At 32.6% G+C, this 26,411-nt stretch overlaps 1 protein-coding gene across 49 annotated transcripts in view; it reads left to right on the top strand.

Moving 5' to 3' along the window:
- RIMS2 (regulating synaptic membrane exocytosis 2) overlaps positions 1-26,411 on the top strand; it is a 614,335-nt gene that overhangs the window by 336,689 nt on the left and 251,235 nt on the right. For all 49 annotated transcript variants that reach the window (XM_086695440.1, XM_086695424.1, XM_086695433.1 and 46 more), the window contains 2 exons: positions 2,434-2,605; positions 4,971-5,124. In XM_086695440.1, the coding sequence (XP_086551566.1) occupies positions 2,434-2,605; positions 4,971-5,124 (326 nt within the window). The remainder of the gene's footprint in view (positions 1-2,433; positions 2,606-4,970; positions 5,125-26,411) is intronic.

Raw genomic sequence — 26,411 nt, 5'->3', positions numbered from 1 at the left:
GTAGAGATCAGTGATTTATTTTATTGTTATTGGGCTGCTATTTGGAAATAAATCTTGGGAACACCTGGATGGCTCAGTCAGTGAAGCATCCAACTCTTGATTTCAGCTCAGGCCATGATCTCACAGTTCATGAGTTTGAGCCTTATGTCAGGCTCTGTGCTGACAATGCAGAGCCTGCTTGTGACTCTCTCTCCCTCTTTCTGGCCCTGTGTGGGCTCACTGCTGTCAGCACAGTGAGAGACAGCAGTGAGCCCCCCTGTCTCTCTGGCCCTCCCTGACTCATGCTCTGTCTCTCTCTCTCTCTCTCAAAAATAAATAGAAACATTTTAAAAAATCTTAAAGAAATAAATTAAAAAATAAAATCTTTATAGCGTGTGTATTGATCTTAGTTTTTAAACACTCTTAGCAGCTTTTCAGTGTTTGACTTATACAACCTGAACTTATTTTGTTTGTTTGCTTTAAAGAATTGTATTTTTAAGTTATCTCTACATCCAACATGGGGCTCGAACTGATAACCTCAAGATCAAGAGTCACATGCTCTACCAACTGAGCCAGCCAGGAAACCCCCAACATTTTTCTTTAACCTGATCTTATTTTGAAGGCTTTAGTTATACAAACAAACAAACGAACACAAACCCTAATTTACTTTTTAACTTGCTGAAGATAATTTTTTTATGGTTCTTTGCAAGGATTGATACTTTGATACACACTAAATTGCCTTATTAAGTGTTAATTGTATATGGTGGGTGTGTGAGGAACTTCAATGGTTGTCTAGTCTCCATGCTGTCCAGTGTAGGAATCCCTTCTAAAATAGTCCTCTTTATCTGAGAACTTTTTACACTTCTTAGGAGGAAGTCAAGGTTTATTTTTCTATTGCCTTTCACACTGCCTTACAAACCATTTTTGAATTATACAGCAAGGCTCCCACTAAATGTTTTCTTCCTGGCCTTAATCTTTTAATTCCTGGCCTGAACTTTATCTCTTCACAGGGTCTCATAATTCAATCTTCAATGCATGGAATATAAGTAGATGCTTTATAAATATTTGTTAAAATTTTGAATGAAGAGAGGAGATGACAGAAGGAGTAATAAATCATGGTCCTTGTTATTATTTCTATCATTTAATTATTTTTATTTGCAATACCGCTTTTCCATATGATAGAATGGAGTTAAAATTCCCTACATGAGTTTCCAAAGTTATTTTCCTAACAAGGCCTTAGAGATGAATAAAGATACAATGCTTTAAAGTGGCTTTCTGCCACATTAAACACATGAGCTCTGGCAACATATGTGCTCTTGATTAGTTAAATGCAATCTATGTCATATGTTAAGCTCTATGTTCACCAAGGAGAAGCAGCACAGCCTCCCCAATTCAGAGACTTACTGTCCCTGCTTATTTCCCCCTGCTTCCTATTTCTCAGTACTCTTAGAACTATGTTGTGCTGAGAGAATTTGTGGCAGCTACTATGGTTCTGCTTGGAGTTTATTGTACACTTCTCACTTCAAATAAGCTCTCTAGATGGCTTAATATTTTCTTCCTAGATGATCCTTTCTAATAAGCTACAGTAGGGATCTCAGAAAGGAATGGATACACCCCACGGGATGAGTAAAACAATCCATTGGAGTTCCGGAAGAAATATTTGAATTTTCTAATTTTTTACCTAATTATTTTTAATTTCTATTTTCGTGTGTTCGTGAATGAACACAATATTATTAATACAACAGTATAGTAATACATGCATGTAATTCATAAATGTATGTACATCTAATAGGATGCATTGTCAAAAACATTCGCTTGATAGAGATACGAAGTCAAAAAAGTATGGAAACCTCTGAGCTGGAAGTTCCATCTATCAGGGATGACCAGCTTGCATTTCCAGCTCACACTGTGGTGGCTAACTCGCACAGAAATAATTTTACGATGCTTTTAAAGGCCTGATAGCTGTTTAATGAGCAAGTACGTATTTTCTTTACGTAAGAAAATAACTTGATAAAATGTAATTGTAGTTGCTCAGCTAAACTATACAGATATAAAGTTGTGAACATCACAATTAGACTTCTGTCGTTCAAGTGAATAGTATGTGTAATGTCATTGGTTTATTGCTGCTTTAAAGGTTTCCAATAGGGCAATATCTGTAAAAAAAACGTGGAGTTAATATTCTTTAGTCTGGTTTTATTTAGATTTTGAGAAAGATTAAGTTTTTAATTATCTGTTGTGGAAGGATTTCAGATTTATTGAAATATTGCTTTTATAAAGTGATATGATTATATACTTACACGTTTTAGTAGCAATTTAAACAATTACAATATTCATAATGTATGATAAATTTATGGAAAACTTCACTTCTTTCCTGAGAAATTTTAAATGAATAGTTTTTGGGGCAAAACTTAAAGGTTTATATAAGTTCATATATTCCTTTTTTTTTTTTTACAGTGATAAAAACAAGAGAAGAACTAAAACAGTAAAGAAAACATTGGAACCCAAATGGAACCAAACATTCATTTATTCCCCAGTCCATCGAAGAGAATTTAGGGAACGGATGCTAGAGATCACGCTCTGGGATCAAGCTCGAGTTCGAGAGGAAGAAAGTGAATTCTTAGGAGAGGTATCTGGAATTACTTTGAAGCTTAGACTGTTCCTGTCCTCTTGAATACTTTTCTTTATGTGACTGTCAGTAAAATCTTACATTTTTAATATCTGAAGAAGTAAACAGTTTCTTTCACAGAATGAATTTAGCTACTGCTTCAAGGCAAAATGTTGGTAACATAAAAAATGGTTCTGAATACTTTGTGACAATTTTTAGGTGTTTGTTCCTAGTGTAGAAATCTCAGTGTTGAATGATAAAAGGTTGTTTTGTGTTTCACAAATGCATTGCTGTGCTTTCTAGTGCGTGTTTATCATTTTAGTTTAGTGAAGCAACTCTACATCTAGTAGCTCAATCATTCATTTATGAATTATTTTTTTTTTTAATTTTTTTTTTCAACGTTTATTTATTTTTGGGACAGAGAGAGACAGAGCATGAACGGGGGAGGAGCAGAGAGAGAGGGAGACACAGAATCGGAAACAGGCTCCAGGCTCTGAGCCATCAGCCCAGAGCCTGACGCGGGGCTCGAACTCCCGGACCGCGAGATCGTGACCTGGCTGAAGTCGGACGCTTAACCGACTGCGCCACCCAGGCGCCCCTATGAATTATTTTTTAAGCCCTGTAATGTATCTGTAAAGTGCTAGGGACAGAGGCTTCAAAGGTGAATAAGGAATATTATGTCCTTCAAGGAACTTATAACCTCTTAAGTATACAGACCAGGAGAGTGAAGTTCCTGCAGAAGGAATAACAAGATGTGAGAGTTGAGGGAGTCTTGGAAGGGACAGTGGTAAGAAATTAGACTCGAGGGTTAATCTGACACTGACCAGATCACATAGTTCAATACATCATGTTAAGAAGTTTGGATTTTATCTTGTGGATAGAGGGAGCAGATGATAGATTTTAAAGGGACTGGCTGGATTGCATTTGTACTTGAGAAAAACATTTCCACCTGTAATGCAGAGAACGAATTGGAGAGGGGCAAGGTGGGAGGCAGTTCTCCAGCTATTAGCATAGTAGAAATGAGTAATGCTTTTAGCCTTTTTCAGTGTGGTTGGTTTGCCTGAGTCAGTTAAATGTGAATCTCATGGGAAAAACAACAATCCAAAGAAGTGTTGAACTGAATATTCATAGAGAAGGAAGAGTGGTAAACCAGTTGGGAGGAGGGGTAACGTGGTTGTTAGGAGCAGACTGGCGCCGGCCTTCTTGGGTCAGGATCCCTGACACTACTGCTTCCTAGCCTTGCGTCCTTGAGCAAGTTATTTAATCTATTTGTGCTTCAGTTTCCTCTTCGCCAAACGGCAACAATAATACTATGCAACTCAGGGCTATTCTGAGGAGTAAATGTGTGTGTGTGCGTGCGTGCGTGTGTGTGTGTGTTTGTGTGTGTGTGTGTGTGTGTGTGTGTAAACCTCTGGAACACAGTGTCTGTGATTTGGAAAATGACTAGAGAAAATTTGGGAAGAATGAAATAACTTAGCTGTTGTGCTTCCTTACCTCCCTTAGCTAAATGGTGATTTATCATTACACAGCACTTCTCATATACATAATCACAAACACTGTCATCTTTGCACAAGACCCTAAAAGGAAATAGTCACTTATTCCCATGGACTGATTTCCTCTGTAAATTAATTTTTTTTTATTTTTAAATGTTTTTTGAATTTATTTTTGAGACAGAGAGAGGCAGAGTGTGAGCAGGGGAGGGGCAGAGAGAGCCGGAAACACAGAATCTGAATCAGGCTTCAGGCTCTGAGCTGTCAGCACAGAGCCCGACGCTTTTTACCATTGAGTATGATGTTAACTGTGGGTTTTTCGTATATGACCTTTATTATGTTGAGGTATGTTCCCTCTAGACCTACTTTGTTGAGGGTTTTTATCATGAATGGATTCTGCATCTATTGAAATGATCATATGGTTTTTATCCTTTCTCTTATTGATATGACGTATCATGTTGATTGATCTGTGAATATTGAACTACCCTGCATCCTTGAAAAAAATCTCATGGATTGTGGTGAATGATTTTTTAAATGTATTTTTGGATTTGGTTTGCTAATATTTTGTTGAGAATTTTTGCTTCTATGTTTATCAGAGCTATTGGCTATAGTTGTTTCTTTTTTTCTTTTTTGTAGTGTCTTTATGTAATGCAAATTTAACAACCTCTAGTAAGTGAATAGTCAAAGGTCTATAAAAAATTTTAGATATTTAAAACTATTAAGTCAGCCAGAAGTTATGCATACTTATCTTTTATTTAGTTATTGTCAAACATAAGGACAACTTTGCAACATATTTTGATCTAATGGCATTGTTATTATTATAAAAGTTATGAGACCATTTAATAGAGTTTCTATATTATAGGTATTTAACATTCTTTTGTTTCTTGGCTTTGTAGATTTTAATTGAATTAGAAACAGCATTATTAGATGATGAGCCACATTGGTACAAACTCCAGACCCATGATGTTTCTTCATTACCACTTCCCCACCCTTCTCCGTATATGCCACGACGACAACTCCATGGAGAGAGCCCAACAAGGAGATTGCAAAGTAAGGTTCCAGTGAGATTTATCATACTTTTGTTGAATTATCTTGAATGATATATATGACGCATAGGATTTAAAGATACCATTATGGTTTAACAGACATCTATTAGTGTTTTCATAGCTATTGTTGATGATTTTCAATTGATACGCTAAAATGAGGTTATACTTACAGCATTCATTTATCACAGTATGACCTCGAAGCACAGTTATGTTTTAATTTTAGCTATTAGAAACTTATATAGGAATGAGGTAGCAGATACAGTAAAATTTAGCCATGTAGCTATAGATACATTAACCTACATTAAGTGTGGAAATAAGAGTTAAATATTTTCAGGAATATAAGCTGATGTTATTATTGTTATTATTATTATCATCAATGTTTGCATTTTACCCTGAATTATACACAGTCCAAAGTATTGAATAGAATTTGATCAATTCAAAGAATCTTAGGGGAAACTTGGAAATGATTTCTAGGTTGAAAAGTGGCATTACTGGCTTATTGTTCCTACAACTCAAATTTGTTTTCCTGATGAATCTATTATTGAAAGGGGAGATGTCCACTTGCTGCTTTGGGTAGTGTTCATGGGATAATTTTATCTTCATGGAGTCAGCATGTTCCAGGATTAGCAACATTTTGTCAAGTACTGGAGAACTGACTGACATTAACTAAATTTCAGAAGTGTAAATTTAAAAGCACAAAAGCCATGTCATTTATCATTAATGGGAAGTATATTTGGCAACATAAGAAATGACTATTATCTATGTGGATCACGTTCTCTCTGCTGAATAGAGGACTAAATTATATATCAGCAGGCTGTTTGATGAATAGAATATTAGAGCAGAGGATTGGTCTTATGATATTTAGTCATAGGAAAGCCTAGAGAATTGTCTTCACTCCTTTTTAAAAATGTCTCTCATGACTAGAATTTTATTTCCACTGACTGTACAGTCTTTTACATATGGGTGGTATTAATTGAACACTAGTTTCATAGCACTCAATTTTTTCAGCCTCTCCACAGAGTGAACACCTACTCACCGTTATTTGCAATCGCCATTACAACGTCTTTTGTTGTAATTATTACAGGACTATGAATTTTATGTGGGCTCGTTTTAGTGTCTACTCTTTCTGGTCACTGTGATCTACTAAGTACGTTCTCTCTAAATCACAATGTTGGATCATGGTTTACTACATGAAGTTTACGAATATAAATCAGTTTGTACTAATTCTTATAGTTTAGGTTTATAGGCTACTAATCTAATACTTATTCCAGTTGTTATTAGAATAACTAGGTTTGATAACTCTTAATATCTGAAACTCTTAAATCTTCCAACAATTTTCATTACTTTTTCCCTCCCCAGCTAATTAAGAATAGTGTATGTGAAGAATGATGAGAATGGAGTTCTTTCTAGTTAGCTATATGGATCGTAGATTTTCATGTAGTTAATTTAATTTAATCCACTTTGTGGCTTTTAATATTTAACCATCTCCCAAATGGCTCTTCTGCTACTTAGTCATTAATAGTATTAAATTCATTTATGGTTAATATGGTTTCATGTTGTACCATTCAGTCCTGTCTCTACCTACCAGTAATAACCTCTAATAAAATAAATTTTCAATATTTGAACATATGGCTAAAATTGGTGTTTTACACCTAAAATGTAATCATAATTTACTAGCAATGTGTAGGATTGAAGATAAGTAAAAACATGTACATATGCCTAAAGGAAATGAAGATTAACACTTGGAAATAGAAAGTTAAAGACATTACTATTGGCTGAGGATATATTGCTCATCAATAACAGGTTCGAATTAGAGTATGTACAAATAAACATTAATTATTTTAAAAGTTACTTCGTAAGAATGACCTCCTTCAAGGTTTGTCTTCATAGAGAGGGTAAATATTACATTTATTTATAAGTATGTCTTATATTGCTAAAGATCATGATCATTAACATATTCGATGGAACATATACATGAACAGTAAACATCACAAATGTATAATAATCCCTCATTCTCTACCTCCACAAAATAGGATATGTTGGTAATGCAAAATCCGAGGCTGTGAACTCTGAGGCTCTGAGCTATTGAATATACACGGATATTTACTGGTGTTGTTGGAATTCTGTTTTCTCTGCTCATGATTTCCTATTTTAAATTTGTAGATTCTAATGATTCAAAAAAGTACTTCATTTCCATGGACATTAGGAATTTATAATTTTAAACATATGAGGAAATATTTTAAAAAGCCATTCTAAAAATAATTGTTTTCTATATCTTGTAGCTAACTGAAACACTTTTTAAAAATCTTTTTGAGATAGGAGTTGAGGCAACTTTGATTATAAACTTTGAATGGTTTCCCTAGTAAAGGAATTAGTGAAAGTATTTGAAATAGAGGACTCCTTATACCGGTATTTCTGCAGGTGGCAAAATAAAAAGTTTCTATATATCAAAACATCTATAGAAAGGGCCACATGCTCATTGTTCATGTCTGAAAGCAATTGGATTATGAGAAGTTAAAATTTTACTATGGTGGCAATATTTTCTACAACACATTTTAACTTCAGGCTACTTTTACCCGCTCCCATCCCAGATGTTATTTAGACATTACCAAATGATGGGACAGTGCATATTTCAAAGAGTGACTGATTAAGCCTTTTTAAAAATATGTAAGTAAGATTGGAACCATGTATTCAAATAACTAAAATTTATCAATAGAGAAGTGAGATTGCTTTTTTAGATGGTAAAATGTCTCTCATATTCACACAATTTTGTTCTGATTCATTCACTGGTGAGAAACTATCCATTACTGTTCTGACACCTAAAGATATTGTTTTGAAGGTATATTTTTATGTTTAAGTTTTAATTTTTATATATTCTTTACTGTCATTCAGTTAAAGTTGCCTGCTGTCTTTAGGGAAATATGTTCCTTTTTAACATGACAGAAATCATTACAAATTTGTTTGTGACTTGGTATCTTATTAACCATTCTCATCACAATTTGAACTATAAAGTCCAAAAGAGTTTTCTTTTTTTGATCCTTTTTTCTTTTCTTTGTCTCATTTTCATCAGGTTCATCTCTTTGACATCTCAAATGCTAATTCTTTATTTGGTAAAATATAACATTATTACCATTTCACTTTTTAAAATGGAAAACATCATATCTACTATATTCTTATACAGCCTCATAACCACAAGTGTTTAAAGAAAAGTGAATGCAAAAAAATCATTGGGACAAAACCAAAATGATGGCATTGAGAGGTGTAAGATAAAAGAGATGTGATTTCATAATTAAAGTTTCTCAAGATTTCAACTATTTGGGGGACATTTTTGGTCAATATTTCTTCTAATTTTCCACCCCATTCTCTTCTCTCCTTCTTGGGCTGCAGTTGCATGTATAAAGACATCTTGACTTTGTTCTACAGGTTAATTAGCCTCTGTTTATTAAAAAAAAAAATTTCCCCTCCACTCTTACTCAGTTTTGATTATTTTTATTCACCTACCTTCAAGTTGACTGGTATTTTCTTCTATAGTGTACAATTTCCTGAGAAAGCCATATTATGAATTGTCCTAGCAAAGATGTTGTATTTTTCATTTTATGATTTTGATTTTTTAAAATTTTCTGTATCCTTCCTGAAATTCCCCTTCTTTTATTATATCCCTGTGTGTATAATACTATATAATGTACATATATGATATGCATTTGTGTAAATATATTAATGAATTTATAGGATTGCATGTAGACACATATGTAAATATAGGAAATAATTCATAGAATTACATATATATGTATGTGCACATTTGTGTGTGTAATGTACATATATGTATGTGTAATATCTATAACATATTTATGTATGTGTAATGTGTGTGTGTGTAATCCTGTGGATTTTCTCACATATTTATAATTTTTATTTTAAAGTCTGCTAGCTCTAATATCTTAGTCTTCTGTGGGTCTATTTATATTTCTGTTTTTTTCTTTGATTATGGATCACATTCTGTGTATATTTTATATATACTAATTTTTGTTGTGTACTGGACATTGTGTTTCATACATTTTAGAGACTCTGGATTTAGAGGAATGTTGGGTTTTATTTTGGCACACCATGAAATTATTGAAGGATCACCCAAGACCTATAGAAGATATGTTAGGGCAGTTCTGTTTTGGTCTTTCATAGTTATACGGTATAGCCCTTAGGCAGGTTTGTGGTTCTCATTCCTAAGTGTGAACTTTCTTTTTTTTTTTTTTAATGTTTTATTTATTTTTAAGACAGAGAGAGACAGAGCATGAGTGGGGATGGGGCAGAGAGAGACGGAGACACAGAATCTGAAGCAGGCTCCAGGCTCTGAGCTGTCAGCACAGAGCCCGATGCGGGGCTCGAACTCACGGACTGTGAGATCATGACCTGAGCCGAAGTCGGATGCTCAACTGACTGAGCCACCCGGGTGCCCCCTAAGTGTGAACTTTCTAGGCAAAGCCCAAGATATTGACCAAAATCCCACAATATAACGGGACTTAAACTCTAGGCTCTATGTCCTATGCATCAGGAAGTTTCTAAAATCTCCTTGCATTGCTTTTAGCTTTTCATCTGTGGCTTCTTCTTTTACCCTCTGCAGTTTACAATTTAGGCAAAGATTTAGGGGGCTGTTGTATACAAAGCTTCAATACTGAAGCTTTTTTCTTGAACTATAGCTCCTGTGCAGTGAACCAAATTGGGAAGGCCCGTAGGAGAAAAGCTGTTTCAATATGTGCTTTAACTATTTCAAGGGTCATATCACTGATTTCTGCCTGCATTTGTTTGTTCTCTGGTATCTTTAAACAGTTTTTTATTAAAATATTTATCCAGAGTTTGTAATTATTACTGGCAGAATTAGTCCAATATAACTTACTCTATTATTCCCAGAAGCAGAACTCTACATTTTCAGTATACTTTACTGAATTATACCATCTATACAGAAACGTGTATAAATCATAAATATACCCCCAAGTGAATTTACACAAAGTAGCAACACCATATAAGTAGCACCCACATCAAGAAACAGAACATCACCAGCCTCTCTCTTGCTCTCTTCTGGTAATTATTCTCCCTGTCAAGGTAACAACTGTGCTGACTTCAAATACCATAAAATAGCTTTGCTTCTTTTTTAACTTCATGTCAATGGAATACTCACATACACCTATGAATTTTATAGAAATGGAATTACACAGTATATTACACTTTCACATCTGGCTTTTTTTTTTCTTCCCAATATGTTTGTGAGATTTACCACTATTGTTGCAAATAATTGCAGTTAAAGTATTTTCATTGCTATATGCAATTCCTTTTTATAAGTATACAAGAATTTATGCATTCTACAGTTGATTAATACTTTGCTTTCAGATTTGGGCTGTTCTTAATAGGGCTGCTATGAACTTTCTCATACATGCCTTTGGGTAATCATATGTGTTCATTTTTGCTTTGAATATACCTAGTAGTAGAATAGATGGGTAATAGGCTGTGCATATATTCAACTGTGATAGATATTATTAAACAGTTTCTCAAAACCCATTTTATTTCCTACAGTAAAGAACTGTACCAATTCATACTTCCTAGAGTAGTGAATGAGGGTTTGAGTTTCTCAACATCATTACTTATTTTTGGTATTTTTATTTTCACTTACCCATTCAGGTAAATGTGCAGTGTTACCTCATTGTGGCTTTGATTTGCATTTCTCTAATAACCTTTTCATAGGTTAATTGACCATTTAGATACTCTCTTTTATGACGAGCCTAGTCAAATTTTTAGCCCATTTTTCATTTGGGTTCTAGCTTATTGATTTATGAGTGTTTTTTGATATTATAGTATTAAATTATTTATAGTATAAATACATGTATTTTATTCTGTGACTTGCCTTTCCACTCTTTAATGGAATCTTATGACCAACAGAAATTTTTAATGTGAATGTATTTTAGTTTTCAATTTTTTTCTTTAATGTTAGTGTTTTTTTGGTGTGATCTGTATAAAAATATCTTTATCTTCTTTGAGGTCATAATGGTATGTCTATGTTTTCTTCTAGAATAGTGCTTTACCCTGCTCATTAAATCTATATCTCGTTTGGAATTGAGTTTTGTATATTGTGTGAGGTAGGGATCAAAATTCATTCTTAACCCTTTGGATGTCCACTTGATCCAGGACATTTGTTAAAAAGGCCTTCCCAGGGGCGCCTGGGTGGCTCAGTTGGCTGAGCGTCCGACTTCAGCTCAGGTCATGATCTCGCGGTCTGTGAGTTCGAGCCTCGCGTCGGGCTCTGTGCTGACCGCTCAGAGCCTGGAGCCTGTTTCGGATTCTGTGTCTCCCTCTCTCTCTGACCCTCCCCCGTTCATGCTCTGTCTCTCTCTGTCTCAAAAATAAATAAACGTTAAAAAAAATTTTTTTAAAAAAAGGCCTTCCCAATATGTGGTTAAGTTTCCGAAGTCTGTTCCTTTCAGTTAGGCAACTTTTCTGTTTTTGTGCCATTATTAAAGTATCTTAATTACCGTAGGTCTATAATAAATTGTGATATCTGGTAGTGTAACTAACCCAGCTTTGTTCTTCTTTGAGATCATTATTAATATTGTTAATTTTTTTCACTAGCAAACAAATTGAATATCACATTATTTTTTTTCACAAATACCCTTTTGGAATTTTGATTCAAATTACAGTGAACATTTTAGGGAGAACTGAAGTCTTTCTAGAGTGAGGAGAATTCCACTCCATGAATTGATATATCTCCAAGTAATGTTTTAATAAGTTTCAGTGTAGAGGTTTTACATCTTTATTAGATCTGTAACTAGGGATTTAATTTTAACTGATGTTGGTATACAGAAATAAAAGTTATTATTTATTATTATTCAGCAAATCCTAATAACATTTACATACATTATTTTGAAATTTGATGTGCAATATTATTATGCTGTCTGTGAATAATGACAATTTCTCCTGTTACTTACAAATTCCTGTTATATCTTGCTTTCCTTTTTCTTACTTAACACTTCGGCAGGGTCCCATGATAAAATGCCGAGTGGAAGTGATAATGTTGAGTAGAAGTTGTCATCCATATTTTATTCCCCATTCCTTGGGAAAAGCTTTAAATATTTCTCAATTATAGTTGATATTTGCCTTAAGATTTTTTACACTGAGATTCAGGAAGTTCTATTTTATTCCTACTTTTATGAAAGTTTTAATCATGAATAGATATTGAATTGTATCAGTTTTTCCCCTGCATATATGGATATAACCAGGTCGTGTTTCTCTTTTATTCTATTAACGCTGTATATTGCATTGATTTTTCAAATGTAAATCTAGTACTCCTGTGATAAACTCAGCTAGCTCATGATGCACTATCATTTCTTCTATCCCTTGTTTCAGTTTGCTGATACTATACATAAAATTTTTTCATCCATATTCAGGAGAAAGAAAGATTGTCCTTTATTAGCTTTTGTTATCAATGCTATACTGCCTTCAGAGAAGTGTTAGAAAATATTTCTTCTTTTTCTGTTAGATACCATATTTCCCTTTTTGGTAATAATCTTTGTCAACTTTTGATTTGAGGGTAATGCTGGCCTCATAAAAAGTGTTTGGAAGTATACCCTATTTTCTATTGTTTGAAAGAATCTGTGCATTATTAGTATTATTTCTTCTTTAAATGCTTGGAAAGAAGTCGTCACCATCTAAGGCATCAAGGTTGGCAATTTGTTAATGTATAGGCTTTAAATGATAATTTCCCTTTTTTTCTAAATTTAGAACTATTCAAAAATTTGTGTCTCGTGTCATCTTTGTTAAGTTGTTTTTTTTCTTGGAACTTGTACATTTCTCCTAATGTAAAAAATTATTTGCATAAAATTATTCATAATAACATCTTATTATCTAGTTAATGTCCGTTGGATGTTTAGTGATGTCCTCTTTTCCCCAGTATTGGTTAATTTGTTCCTTCTTTTTCTTTTCTTGTTTTTCTTGGCCAGACTTAATTTTATTAGTCTTTTCAAACAAAAAACTGTTTTGTTTCATTTCTAGGTTGTATTTGTTATCTTTTTCATTAAGTTTTGTTATTATTTCTCTCCTTTACTTTGTTTAGATGTAGTTTGTTTGCCCTCATTTCATCAGAAAAAAAACTTAGATACTTTGTATTGTGTTGCTTTCATTTATCTATCAGTTATTTAGGAGTTTATTGTTAAATTTCCAAACTCTAGAGGATTTTTTTTTAGTTTTTTTTTTCTCTTTTTCTTGATGTCTGGCATAACTCCCTTCTTGTGAGAGTGTATACTTTGAATCATTTGGAATCTTTAAAATTATTCATTTTATTTGTGGTCTTAAATGTTCTTGAAAAAAATGTTTATTTTGTCGCAGTTCCGTACATGTTTTACAAGTTAATAAGGTTTACCAATTTTATTGTTCAAATCTTCTGGGTTTGCTTTTTTTTTTTTTTTTTTTTTGGTCTGAATATTCCATCAGTTACTGAGAGACATGTTAACATTCCCACGTATGATTGTGGACTTTTTCCTTTATTTTTGTCATTATTTGCTTTATAGCTTTTGAAATTATGTTATTAGGTGCATATAAACTAAAATTATTATGCTTTTTGTAATAGAGTGTTGATTTTGTCATTACATAATGTGTCTCTATATCTAGGAATGCTTTTTCCTTAAGACTCTCTTCGCTTGATGTTAATACTGCTGCAGCTGCTTTTTTTTTGTTTTGTGTGTGTGGTATATCTTTCTCAGAGCTTTTACTTTCATCTCTTTACATTCTTATATTTAAGATTTATCTTCTGAAAATAATGTACAGTTGGTCTTAAATCCATTATGAAAAGATTTATTTTTTATTGGAGTAATTCATACATCTACATTTAATGTAGATTCTTACAAATTTTAATATTTTATATAGTATTATTTATTTTTTTAATTGCATATTTTAATTTATTTTTTAATTTACATCCAAGTTAGTGAACACATAGTATAACAATGATTTCAGGAGTAGATTTCTTAATGTCTCTTACTCATTTAGCTTATCCCCCCTCCCATAACCCCTCTAGTAACCCTCTGTCTGTTCTCCATATTTAAGATTCTCTTATGTTTTTGTCCACCTCCCTGTTTTTACATTATTTTTGCTTCCCCTCCCTTATGTTCATCTGCTTTGTATCTTAAAGTCCTCATATGAGTGAAGTCATATGATATTTGTCTTTCTCTGACTAATTTTGCTTAACATAATACCCTCCAGTTCCATCCACGTAGTTGCAAATGGCAAGATTTCATTCTTTTTGATTGCCAAGTAATACCCCATTTGTGTCTTTCCAAACTTTGGTTATTGTTGATAGTGCTTCTATAAACATTGGGGTGGGTGCATGTGCCCCTTTGAAACAGCATACCCATTTCCCTTGGATAAATACCTAGTAGTGCAATCGCTGGGTCGTAGGGTAGTTCTATTTTTAATTTTTTGAGAAACCTCCATGCTGTTTTCCAGAATGGCTGCACCAGCTTGCATTGCCACCAACAATGCAAAAGACATCCTCTTTCTTCGCATCCTCGCCAACATCTGTTGTTGTCTGAATGGTTAATGTTAGCCATTCTGACAGGCGTAAGGTGGTATCACATTGCGGTTTTGATTTGTATTTCTCTGATGATGAGTGATGTTGAGCATTTTTTCATGTGTCGGTTGGCCACCTGGATGTCTTCTTTGAAGAAGTGTCTATTCATGTCTTCTTCGCTGCATTATTTGTTTTTTGAGTGTTGAGTTTAATCAGTTTCTTATAGATTTTGGATACTAACCCTTTATCTGATATGTCGTTTGCAAATATCTTCTCCCATTCCGTCTGTTGCCTTTTGGTTTTGCTGATTGTTTCCTTCACTGTGCAGAAGCTTTTTATTTTGATGAGGTCCCAGTAGTTCATTTTTGCTTTTGTTTCCCTTGCCTCTGGAGACATGTTGAGTAAGAAGTTGCTGCGGCCAAGATCAAAGAGGTTTTTGCCTGCTTTCTCCTCAAGGATTTTGATGGTTTCCTGTCTTACATTTAGGTCTTTCATCCATTTTGAGTTTATTTTTGTATATGGTGTAAAAAAGTGGTCCAGGTTCATTTTTCTGCGTGTCCCTGTCCAGATTTCCCAGCACCAATTGCTGAAGAGACTATCTTTCTTTCATTGAAAGACTATGTTCTTTCCTGCATTGTCAAAAATTAGTTGGTCATATGTTTGTGGGTCCATTTCTGGGTTTTCTGTTCTGTTGTAGTGCCAGTACCATACTGTCTTAATTATTACAGCTTTGTAATACAGCTTTAAGTCTGGGATTGTGATGCTTCCTACTTTGTTTTTTGTTGTTGTTTTTTGTTTGTTTGTTTGTTTTCAAGATTGCTTTGGCTATTCGAGGTCTTTTCTGGTTCCATACAAATTTTAGGATTGTTTGTTCTAGCTCTGTGAAGAATGTTGGTGTTATTTTTATAGGGATTGCTTATTTGTTTTTTATTTGTCCTTTTTTCCTTCCTTTTTTGCTTTCTTTTCGAATTCACATTATTTTATTTACATCAACAGATATTTACTTAGCTGTTATGGTGCTTGATATTGTGTTCGATCCAAAGATACATTATATTTAGGTAGCAGGTAAAACTCTTATTCACAAACTTGCACGTAAAATACATGCTTATTTTTCAAATATTGTATTTAATCTTTACTTTAATCTTATTTAGGTATCTTTGTTTCCAGTCAAATATCAATCTTTACTCCTTCTCCTTACCTATTCCTAGTTCATGCTGGCAGTTACAGGAAGCCCCCAAAAAGGAAAATATTCAGAAAAGACCCATTGATTTTTAATCCTTATGGAGCTTCACTAATTTGTCCCAATGCATAATGGTTATTTGAAGTTAGATTTATGTATAGCATTTTTTTACCAATGCTGGTTTCTTTTTTAAATTTTTTTTTTTCGGGGCGCCTGGGTGGCGCAGTCGGTTAAGCGTCCGACTTCAGCCAGGTCACGATCTCGCGGTCCGGGAGTTCGAGCCCCGCGTCAGGCTCTGGGCTGATGGCTCGGAGCCTGGAGCCTGTTTCCGATTCTGTGTCTCCCTCTCTCTCTGCCCCTCCCCCGTTCATGCTCTGTCTCTCTCTGTCCCAAAAATAAATAAAAACGTTTTCGTTCGGTTTCTTTGGTGCTTAGCATCCAGCTACATCATGGGGCTATCATCCTAGAATCCTAAAATATCACTGGACTTCAGAGAGGTCCTAGAGCCTCATTCCCTATTATTCACAAGTCTCTCTAGCCATTGGCCCCTTTCTAATTATGAGAAATATTGACCTTTAGCAGTGCCATCCTTTTTCTGCCCCATCTACACTCCTTTCTTGTTTCTCTCCTCTTGCTTAATCTCGTTAATAAGCCTAGAGTATGGAAAGTAAAATGCTCTGTGTCACTTTGCTTTCCAACCTCAAACATAAATTTCCCTAATTAAAAGAAACACAAAGAGCTTGCCACCTCTTTAAAATGTATAAGGGAAAAATGTAAGGATAATAAAACATAATTTATGTCTCTACACATACATAATCATGCCATAATCTTGGTATTTGTGTGATCTTTTTATATGTAGAAAGTAGAGTTAAATTAAAATTTAAGTAAAAATTAAAATTTTAAGCTTATGTAGAGGTATTAGGGAATAATACAAGCTGTGCTCAGCATTTTAGCTAGGCCTTAAGAATAAGTAAGATTTCAATATATAGAGGTGAGAAAAGTAAATAGTTAATTATGCCAGGATGAAGACATAAAATCTAAATAGTATGAGACTTATATATAGAAAGTGTTGAGTGTCAGGCTAAGGATTATGAGATTTATCATTTTTAAAAAGAATTTGAGGGTAGAAGTCTAACAGAAATAGCACAATAATGTCTTAACATGATATATTCCTTCTCCTTGATGTGGTGCAACTTGGAAAAAAATGTTTTAAGGGAAGGAGTTTCCTTTCATTGTACCATATAAGCAAATGCCTACTGTGCTTATAAATAAACCTCATATATTTTGGAAATGGAGCAAGTTAAGTGTAGTAAATATCAGGGAAAGCAGTGAACTGCAATGGAAAAACATAGGAAGGAAATGTCTTTGCATTTAGAGAAGTTCTTTTTCTTAATGTTTATTTATTTATTTTTGAGAGAGAGAGCTTGCACGTGAGTGGGGGCGGGGCACATGGAGAAGGAGAAAGAAAATTCCAAGTAGATTCCATGCTATCAGCGCAGAGCCTGATGTGGGGCTCAGATTCGCAAATCGTGTGATCCCAACCTGAGCCGAAATCAAGAGTCAGATGCTTAACCAACTGAGCCACCCAGGCAACCCTGAATTATAAGTTCTTATTAGTCAATGACCATAATGGTCTCCAATTGCTAAATGTCACAATAAGTAAATAGTCCCTATCTCCCCTCATTAAAATCCCTTGAACAATTTCCAGCATCATAGTTTGCATCAAAATATGTACATTGTTAAAAAAATATTATATATATCCTATATGTAAGTACATATTCCATATATATACATATATGTATATATATACACACATATTTTTTCAATCCCTGCAGTAAAAATTTAAGCTTTAATAGCTTGAAACATTATGATATCTTTTTTCCAATTTAAAAACTTCTTATAAATTATGAATTTTTAATCATGAACCGAAATTATAATTTTAAAAGGACAAAGGAACTATACCCTTGACAGAAAGCACTCATATTCATTCTCTTACTTGTTTTTAAAATATTAGGTACTTCTTAACAGTATCTATAGGGACGGCTATAGTTTTGAAAGTTTGGTGAATGTCTTTTATTCTAAATTATAGTGATGCTATTTTTACAGTTTTAAGAAGTAATGTAATCCTTTAACTATTAATCTAAAATTCATTAAAATATCTTGTTCTAATTTCTGACAGTAAAAATCTACACTGCTGAATTAAGTCTTACACTTCTTGGTGGTGGTACTGATTATTTCACTTTATATCCTTTTCCCTAGGGCATATTGTATTTAGACAGTGATAAAAAGGAAAATCATTTGGGACCACCCTCTGACTTTAAAATTGATGTAGATCACTACACGCTATAAGTGACTTTCAAAAAACCACTTTGAAGGTCTGCTTAACAACAGTGTGTTTTGCAGAAAAATCCTCAAATAATATCTTGCAAATTGAAAAATATATAGTAAACTTAGATCAGTTAAACCTGTCATTAAAACATAATGTTCAGATCATTCAAGATGTAAAAAGGGCATGAAATGACACTCTTATCTTGATGTTCTTAAAACAGAAAGCCATTATAAATATTATAATATCAATATGGGAAATACACTCAGCTTTACTGAAGATGTACTGTTTCATGTGGGAACACTGTTTCCAAGAATAAAGTTCCACGATTCAGTCACCATTAAAAAACAAACAGTAGGGGCTCCTGGCTGGCTTAATCGGTGGAGTATAGAACTCTTGATCTCAAGGTTGTCAGTTTGAGCCCCACGTTGGTGTAGAGGTTACTTAAAAGAAAATCTTTAAAAAAACCCCAAACACCTGAACAATAAAGTGACATAAAGTAGGAAGACCAAAACAGACATATTTCCTTTCGTAAATATTTATCCATTTGAAATTCTAGGGTTTGGATATATTATATTTGCATTAATTTGCATATGTGGGTAAATGAATATGAATATCATCGTCTTACATATTTTAATAAAAAGCATTTAACATGATACAGAGATATTTACAAAGAATTATAAAACTTCTAAAAATGTTAATTGTTTCAGCATGTAAAATACAGTTTCAATATAGATATTTACTTAGATTTATAATTATGTTCAGTGTTTTCACTTAAGGAAATATATAACAATTCATTGGTATTACAATTTAAAATTATATATACTACAGCAATTCAAATTTTGCAGTAACATGCTAATTTTATTTATTAACTATGTAACACATTTCTATTACACTTTTTTCCCATGATTTTTTGCTGCATAGCTTGTGATCAACTCTTCATAAGACAGTTTTGTACTATCAGTTAATACATGTGTGCTCTATTGATTGTACGCAGTATTATTCTCTATTATTACTTTTATTCTTTTTTTTTTTTCTTGTTTGGAAAGGTTATTGTAACTTCATCTCTTCTTTTGTTATTTTTATTGTCTTTGCTTTTTGGATGGTGAGTTTCTTTATTATTGTTACTCTTGAGTTTTCTGTGTCTTTGTGATATAATAAGAGTTCTTGACATTTTAAAGCAACATGAATCTATTCATGTTCAGTTTATTTTTCTGACTTCCACTAGGAATACTTCTATTATGTTTTAACTTTAGTATGGCTAATAATTCTTTTTCTGATGGGATACTGGAACCAGAGCCTGTTAGGCATATCTCTTCCCTTCACAGTCATTGACATGGGTAGCTTGAATTGGCTATATGAGAGTATTTACATTATAGAAATTGACAACGTTGCAAATCAAGGTTTTAGTCTCCCCCAGACTGATAGTTCTTAAACATTTACTAGCCTACCACTGCTATATATAGTATACAAAAATTAATTTCAGATTTAAGAAAATTTAAATGTAGAAAGTTAAAATGTTAAAGGGCTAGAAAAATATACATAAGTGTTTAAACAAGCTGTACATGAAAATGATGGCAGGAAACTCAGTGTAAATAGATTTTTTAAAATATATAGTAAATATATTAAATCTGTTTTAAATGAAAATGGTGGAAGGTAAGTTGGTAACCTGATAAGTAAAATGGTGGTAAGTGTTGGTCAAATCTGGTAATTTAAGAATTTATATTGATTTTTTAAAATTCTAGTTTAATCTAGATGATTCAGTTTATCTTTAATTTCTGAAAATACATCCTGGATAAATGTTACAATACTTATAAAATTATTCAACCCTACTATTTTTTTCTAATTTCTGTAATTATACTCTGTCTTTAGAAATTCCTATACAGTGGTTAGAATAGTTATTCTTTTTCCTTAAAATATATAAATTCCACTGCTGTGTAGATTACTAATCAGACAAATCAACCATGTAAAATATTGCCAAATGTACTACTTCTCTATTTGTTAAATAGAGTTTAGAATCATGTCATTCAAATTTTAAATCTTTTAATTGAACATTAGAAACTAAGCTTCTGTGATAACCTATGAACCTATTATTTTCTTTGCCTGTGACTTATTACCTTTAGGTTAATGACTTAGTTGTGCCAGGATAAATAATTATATTTTTTCCAAGTATTAGGGCATCTTTACACTTCTCTGGTATTTTTATGGCATCATAATTCATACATTCCTTTAAATTTCTGATGTATATTCATATGATAATTTACTCATCTTTCAAGGTGAAAACAACTTATTCACATTTTCCTACCTTTTAAAACATTTGTTAGAAAAATCTAATTTGTATTCTGCTAACTTGTGACAATTTCTTTTTCTATATGTACATTTTAATTAAGTGAGAATATCAAAACAACTTGTCCCTGTAAATCTTCAGTGTCCCTCTTCCAGAAGAAATCAACTTTAAAATATACTTTTTCAAAATCAAGAATTCAAAACAATAATGTTTTTCTAAGATTCCTTCAATTTAAGCTCATTAGTTGCTTATTGCCTGCTAAATTTCTCTGTGTAACCATTACTTTTTACATTTCATAGTTTGTTGTATAACCATGTATTATAAAATAAAATTGATAGCCATGAGTATGCACGGCAGGTCTATTAGTAATTTTTTATTTTATGTACCTTCTCGTAGCCTGTTTATTTCATTCAATCTAAGTTTCAACTAACATAACTTGAATGTACTAATGTACTTTTGTACTAATTCAGATATGATGTGTCTCCCTTCTTTATTCTGAATTAGTATGGTCCTTCTTATTTTATAATAAAAATGTTAAACTACGGCCTGTACTATAAAGCAGAGATTAAATTTCAATATCCCTATTATATTTAAAGATTTTTAAATGTATTTTGACATTATTTTAACATTTTTTTTCCAGATAAAGCCTTATGTTCATATAATTCAGGTAAATTTTAGCATGCACAATGTTTAATGCATGTATTCATATGCACAGTTAATTGGTTTGTTGTTTTGTGCTTTGTCTGGTTATTGTGCATATGTTAAATTCCTAAACAAAATGTCAGTAGCTTCCTTTTTCCACCTATAGTAGTTTTCCAGTATATCTGTGTTTACATCTTTATTATTTTGATATTAAAAACCACTTGTTGAAATATAGTGATTTATGATTTCAGTGTGTCTAATATTGTCTCTTTTAATATGGTACTATTTCATCAATGAAGTATGGTTCAGTATATTCTGTGTTATTGTGTGCACTGTTTCACAGAATTTGAATTTATGTGGATACAATTTTTAATGTTTTTGACTTATGGAGGGATAGTGTTAAAAATTCTAGGTATATTGAATTTTAACAATTAAAACTATAATGTTTGCTGTAGCTTCCATCATTTTAGCTGTTCAGTCATATCTTCTAAGGAAAATTGAATAGGTTTAAGTTTTATAACTCTAATGTATTATGATTTTTAATTTAAACATGCACAAAGTATGTCAAGATGTTTTAAACTGATGCTAAATTTTATAACTGGTCACTGGGACTTTAGTTTTAATACTTTTAACTGGAAAATATTTTAAATATATTTAGTCTAATGAACTTTTATATTTAAAAAAATTATCTTCTTGAATAGGATTAGGAAATAACTGTAAAAGTTTCAGGAATGGCACACTAAAGTTTTAGATCTACTGAGGAAGGCTACTACTTACAACCAAGATGGAATAGAAGGGACTTCTTCCTACCTTCCTACCTCAGACAACAAAAATGGATAAATATATAACTCAGTTGCTTTAATAATACTGGATATCAGGCAATTAAGGACAGTAATTATTAAGATAAGGGAAACAGATGAGTTGAATCCTAAAATTGCCCTAGCATTCACTTTTAGAGAGTTTCCTACACAGGGCATAAGGGGAGAAAAGGCAAACAGAGCCTGTGTACTCCCTGAGGTAACTGATGGAGCTGACAGTTTGGGGAGACAAGGGTGACTAGAGTTCACAGAGCAGACTACTGAAGAGGAGAGAACTATCCAGAGAGAGAACTCCAAAGATCTTCAGAGGGTTTCTCTCAAGTTGAATATTGATCAGTGTGTGAATGGAGGAATCTACCCACCCCGGAGAAAGGACCACCCAAAAAGATTACAAGTAATAATGCCTGAGAATAGTGTCTGCCTTTTTGTTTTGTAGAGAACATCAAATTTCAGAGGTCATTGGGTTGCGTGCACAGAAATCTCTGGCGTCAGTAGTGAGGAATAATTGACTCTAGATGGACACTGTATCACATAAAAAAAAATCTTAAAGCAAGAAATGAAAGGGTAAAACGTTTTAAGTAACACAACTACATATAGAAAAGACTCAATAATGGTTATAGGAATACAAAAATAATATATATCAATGTAAAATTCACAAGAGCTGGCATCTAATAAAAAATTACCGACCATGCAAAAGAGAGAGAGAAAAAAAAAGACCCATAAAAAGGATGTAAATCAAAGCTAAACTAAAAAAGAACTTGTACAGATGTTATAATTAGTAGACAAGGATATATTAAACAGTTATAGAAGTGTATTCCTTGTGTTCAAAATGTTAAAGACATGAAAGACAGAAATAGACCCAAATGAAGCATTTGTAAATGAAAACTATAATGTCTAAAGTAAAAGTATACTGAATGGGATTGACAACAATAAACACTGTAGAAAAAAAATTAGTGAACTTGGAGATACAGCAATAAAAACTATCCAAAATGAAGCATAAATAAAAATGTTTAAAAAAAACCAAAGTATCTGTGAGCAATGGACAATTTGAAGCTGCCCTAATACACAAGTAATTTAAGTCATGCAAGAGAGGAGAAGCAAATATTTGAAGAAATAATGGCCGGAAATTGTCCGAATTTCATGAAAACTATAAACCATATATCCAGGAAGCTCAATGAACTCCAAACACAAGAAACATACATAAGAATATATGAAGATACCTCATAAGTAAATTCTTTAAAACCAATAATAAATAGAAAACCATAGAGCATCCAGAGAAAACAGACTCAATACATAACTGAGGAATAAATATGCCTGCAGATTTTTCACTAGAAACAGTGCAAGTACTCAGAGAAAAAGGTATCAATCTAGAATTCCATGCTTATTCATATTTCTTTTAAATCATGGTGAAGTAACAATGTTTTTGAAACATACAACTACTAACAGAACTCATCATCAGTAGATATGCACTACAGCAATTGTTAAAGTCAGTCCTTTAGGCACAAGAATAACAATACCAGGTGGTAATATAGCATATAGATGTATTTAAAAGAATGAGGAACACCAAAAATGATAATTGGATGGGTAAATATATGAGATTTATTCTTATTGTGTAAATAGTTTTAAATATAATTGGCTGTAAAACAAATAACAATGTAGCATAAGTTTTGGTACATATATAGAGGTAAAATATATGACAATAGCAACAGGAAGATTAGAAAAGTAGAGGAAAGTAGAAGTGTATGCTTATAATGTCTTTATACTGTGCTATATGATAAGAAGTATGATATCACTTGAAAGTAGGTTGTAATAAGTTAAATATATACACTATAAATCCCCAAATCACAAAATGAAGGATTATAGCTAACTAATAAGCCAAAAGAAAAGATAAAATGGAACATGAAAGTATCCATTTCATCCAAAAGAATACAGAAAGTGAAGGAAATGGAACAAAGAACAGATGGGACAAATAAAAGATAAATAGCAAATTGATAGAAGCAAACTAACCAAACCAATCACATTAAATGTAAATAGTCAAAATACTGCAGCTAAAAGGCAGAGATTATCAGATTGGATTTTTTAAAAAGGCAAAGCCAGCTATATATTGCCTATAAGAAACCCACTTTAAATATGAAAACACAAAGAGTTTAATTTAAAGGGATGGAAAAGATATACCCTACTAATTTAAAGAAATATGAAATACTTAATATTAGACAAGTTAGACTTTAGAGTGAATACTACCAAGGATAAAGTAGGTCATTTTGTAATAATAAAAGAGTAAATTGATCAAGAGAACATGTCAATCCTAAACATTTAAGGACATAATAATAGAACTTCAAATTACAGGGAGAAAAATTTATAGAGAGATTGTTAGACTAGATTGAAACAAAACAAAACGAGAATCCAATCATGATGCTTCAAAAGCTCAACAAAATTGGCAAACAACTAGTCTGACCATGAGAATAAACACAAATCACTACCAATTTAACAAAAAGATTACATTGGAAATACTTTGGGGAATCGCTTGGGAATACAATGAACAGTTATGCCATGAAATAATGTATAAGAAGTGGACAAATTTTTAGAAAACCACAAATTACAGAAACTGATCCAGCAAAATATAAGAAATCCATATAAAACTATAACATAAAGAAGTTGAATTTGTGAAAAGAAAAACCTAGGACCAGAGGGCTTCACTGATGAATTCTATCAAACATGTAAAAGAAACTACCAATCTTTCTTACATTCTTTGAGGGAGAAAAAAAAAAAAAAGAATCTCCAATTCATTCTATGAGACCAACGTTATTCTAATACTAAGGCAGACAAAATATCACAAGAATATGAATGCCAATATCTCATCAATGTAAACACAGAAATCCTCAAATATTAATAAATCAAATTTAGCAATATATAAAAAAGATTATTCACTTTAATCAAGAGGTATTTATCCCCAATGCAATATTTGGTTACTAACTAAATATCAAATGTAATTAAATGCATTAATAGAAAAAAAGACAAAATGACATGATCATGTGAAGAGATAAAGAAAAGGCTATGACAATAGTCAACACTCTTTCACAACAAAAACTATCAAAAAAGTAGGAGTAGAAGGGAACTTTCTTGACCTGATAAAGGGGACTTTAAAATACCTACTGCTGACATCATTTTTTAATTGTAGAAGACTGAATGTTTTCTCCTTAACTGTAGACTAGGCAAGTATATCTGCTCTTACTATTTTTATTCAGTAGTGCACTAGAGATTCTAGTTAGGGCATTCAGTCAAGAAAAATAAATAAAAGCCATTCAGAATGGAAAGAAAGAAGCAAAACTTTATTCACAGATAACATGATTCTACATGTAGAAAACTCTAAAGAATCTACAAAAACTACTAGAACTAATAAACAATGTCAGCAAGGTCCCAAGGTACGTGAACACTATACAAAATAATTTATATTTTATATACTAGTAGCTAACATTTAAAAAAAATCTTTTTAGTGCTTATTTATTTTTGAGACAGAGACAGAGCATAAGCAGGGAAGGGGCAGAGAGAGAGGGAAACACAGAATCTGAAGCAGGCTCCAGGCTCTGAGGTGTCAGCACAGAGCCTGACGCGGGGCTCGAACTCTCCAACTGCGAGATCATGACCTGAGCTGAAGTCAGACGCTCAACGTACTGAGCCACCCAGGCGTCCCCGCTAACATTTTGAAAAGAAAATTAAGAAGTATTTTCTTTCCCATAATATCAAACATTTTAAAATACTTATTAGTACATTTCATAGAATAAGTACAAACTTTCATGCTAAATAAATCACAAAATATTGCCGAAGAAAATTAAAGGAAGATCTAAGTAAATGAAGAGATATTCCAAATTAATGGATTGGAAAATTCTTACTATTAAGATGGCAAGTCTCCTCTAGATTTGTCTACGGGTTCTATATAATCCCTAACAAAATCTAAGCAATATTTTTTGCTGTAATTAATGAACTGATCTTAAAAATTATATTGAAATGTACAAGATCTGGAACAGCCAAAAAGGAACAAATCTGGAAGACTTATACCTCCTGATTTCAAACTTACTACAAGACAACAGTAATCACAATATTGTGGAACTGGCATAATGGAACCTAATTCAGAATTCAAAAATAAACCCTTATATTCAAAGTCAGTTGATTTACCAAACAGGTGCCAGGGCAATTCAATAGGGGGAAATTGTCTTTTTAGCTATTAATGCTGGAAGAATTGAATATCTACATGCAAAAAAGATTAAATTAGCATCCATCTCACACCATCCACAAAACCTAACTTAAAATGGATCATACACCGAAGTGTAAGAGTTAAAACTATCAAACTCTTAGACGAAAATATAGGAGAAAAATCTTCATTACCTTGGATTAGGCAGAGATTTCTTCAGTGCAATGGCAAAAACAATATCAATAAAAGAACAAAGTGATAAATTGGACCTCATAAAAATTTTAAATGTTTGTGATTCAAAGACATCATTA

Source organism: Puma concolor, chromosome F2, assembly GCF_028749965.1.
Source record: "Puma concolor isolate L17-30 chromosome F2, mPumCon1.1.hap2, whole genome shotgun sequence".
In the NCBI taxonomy this organism is placed as follows: domain Eukaryota; kingdom Metazoa; phylum Chordata; class Mammalia; order Carnivora; family Felidae; genus Puma; species Puma concolor.
This window is presented reverse-complemented; position numbering and strand designations above follow the sequence as displayed.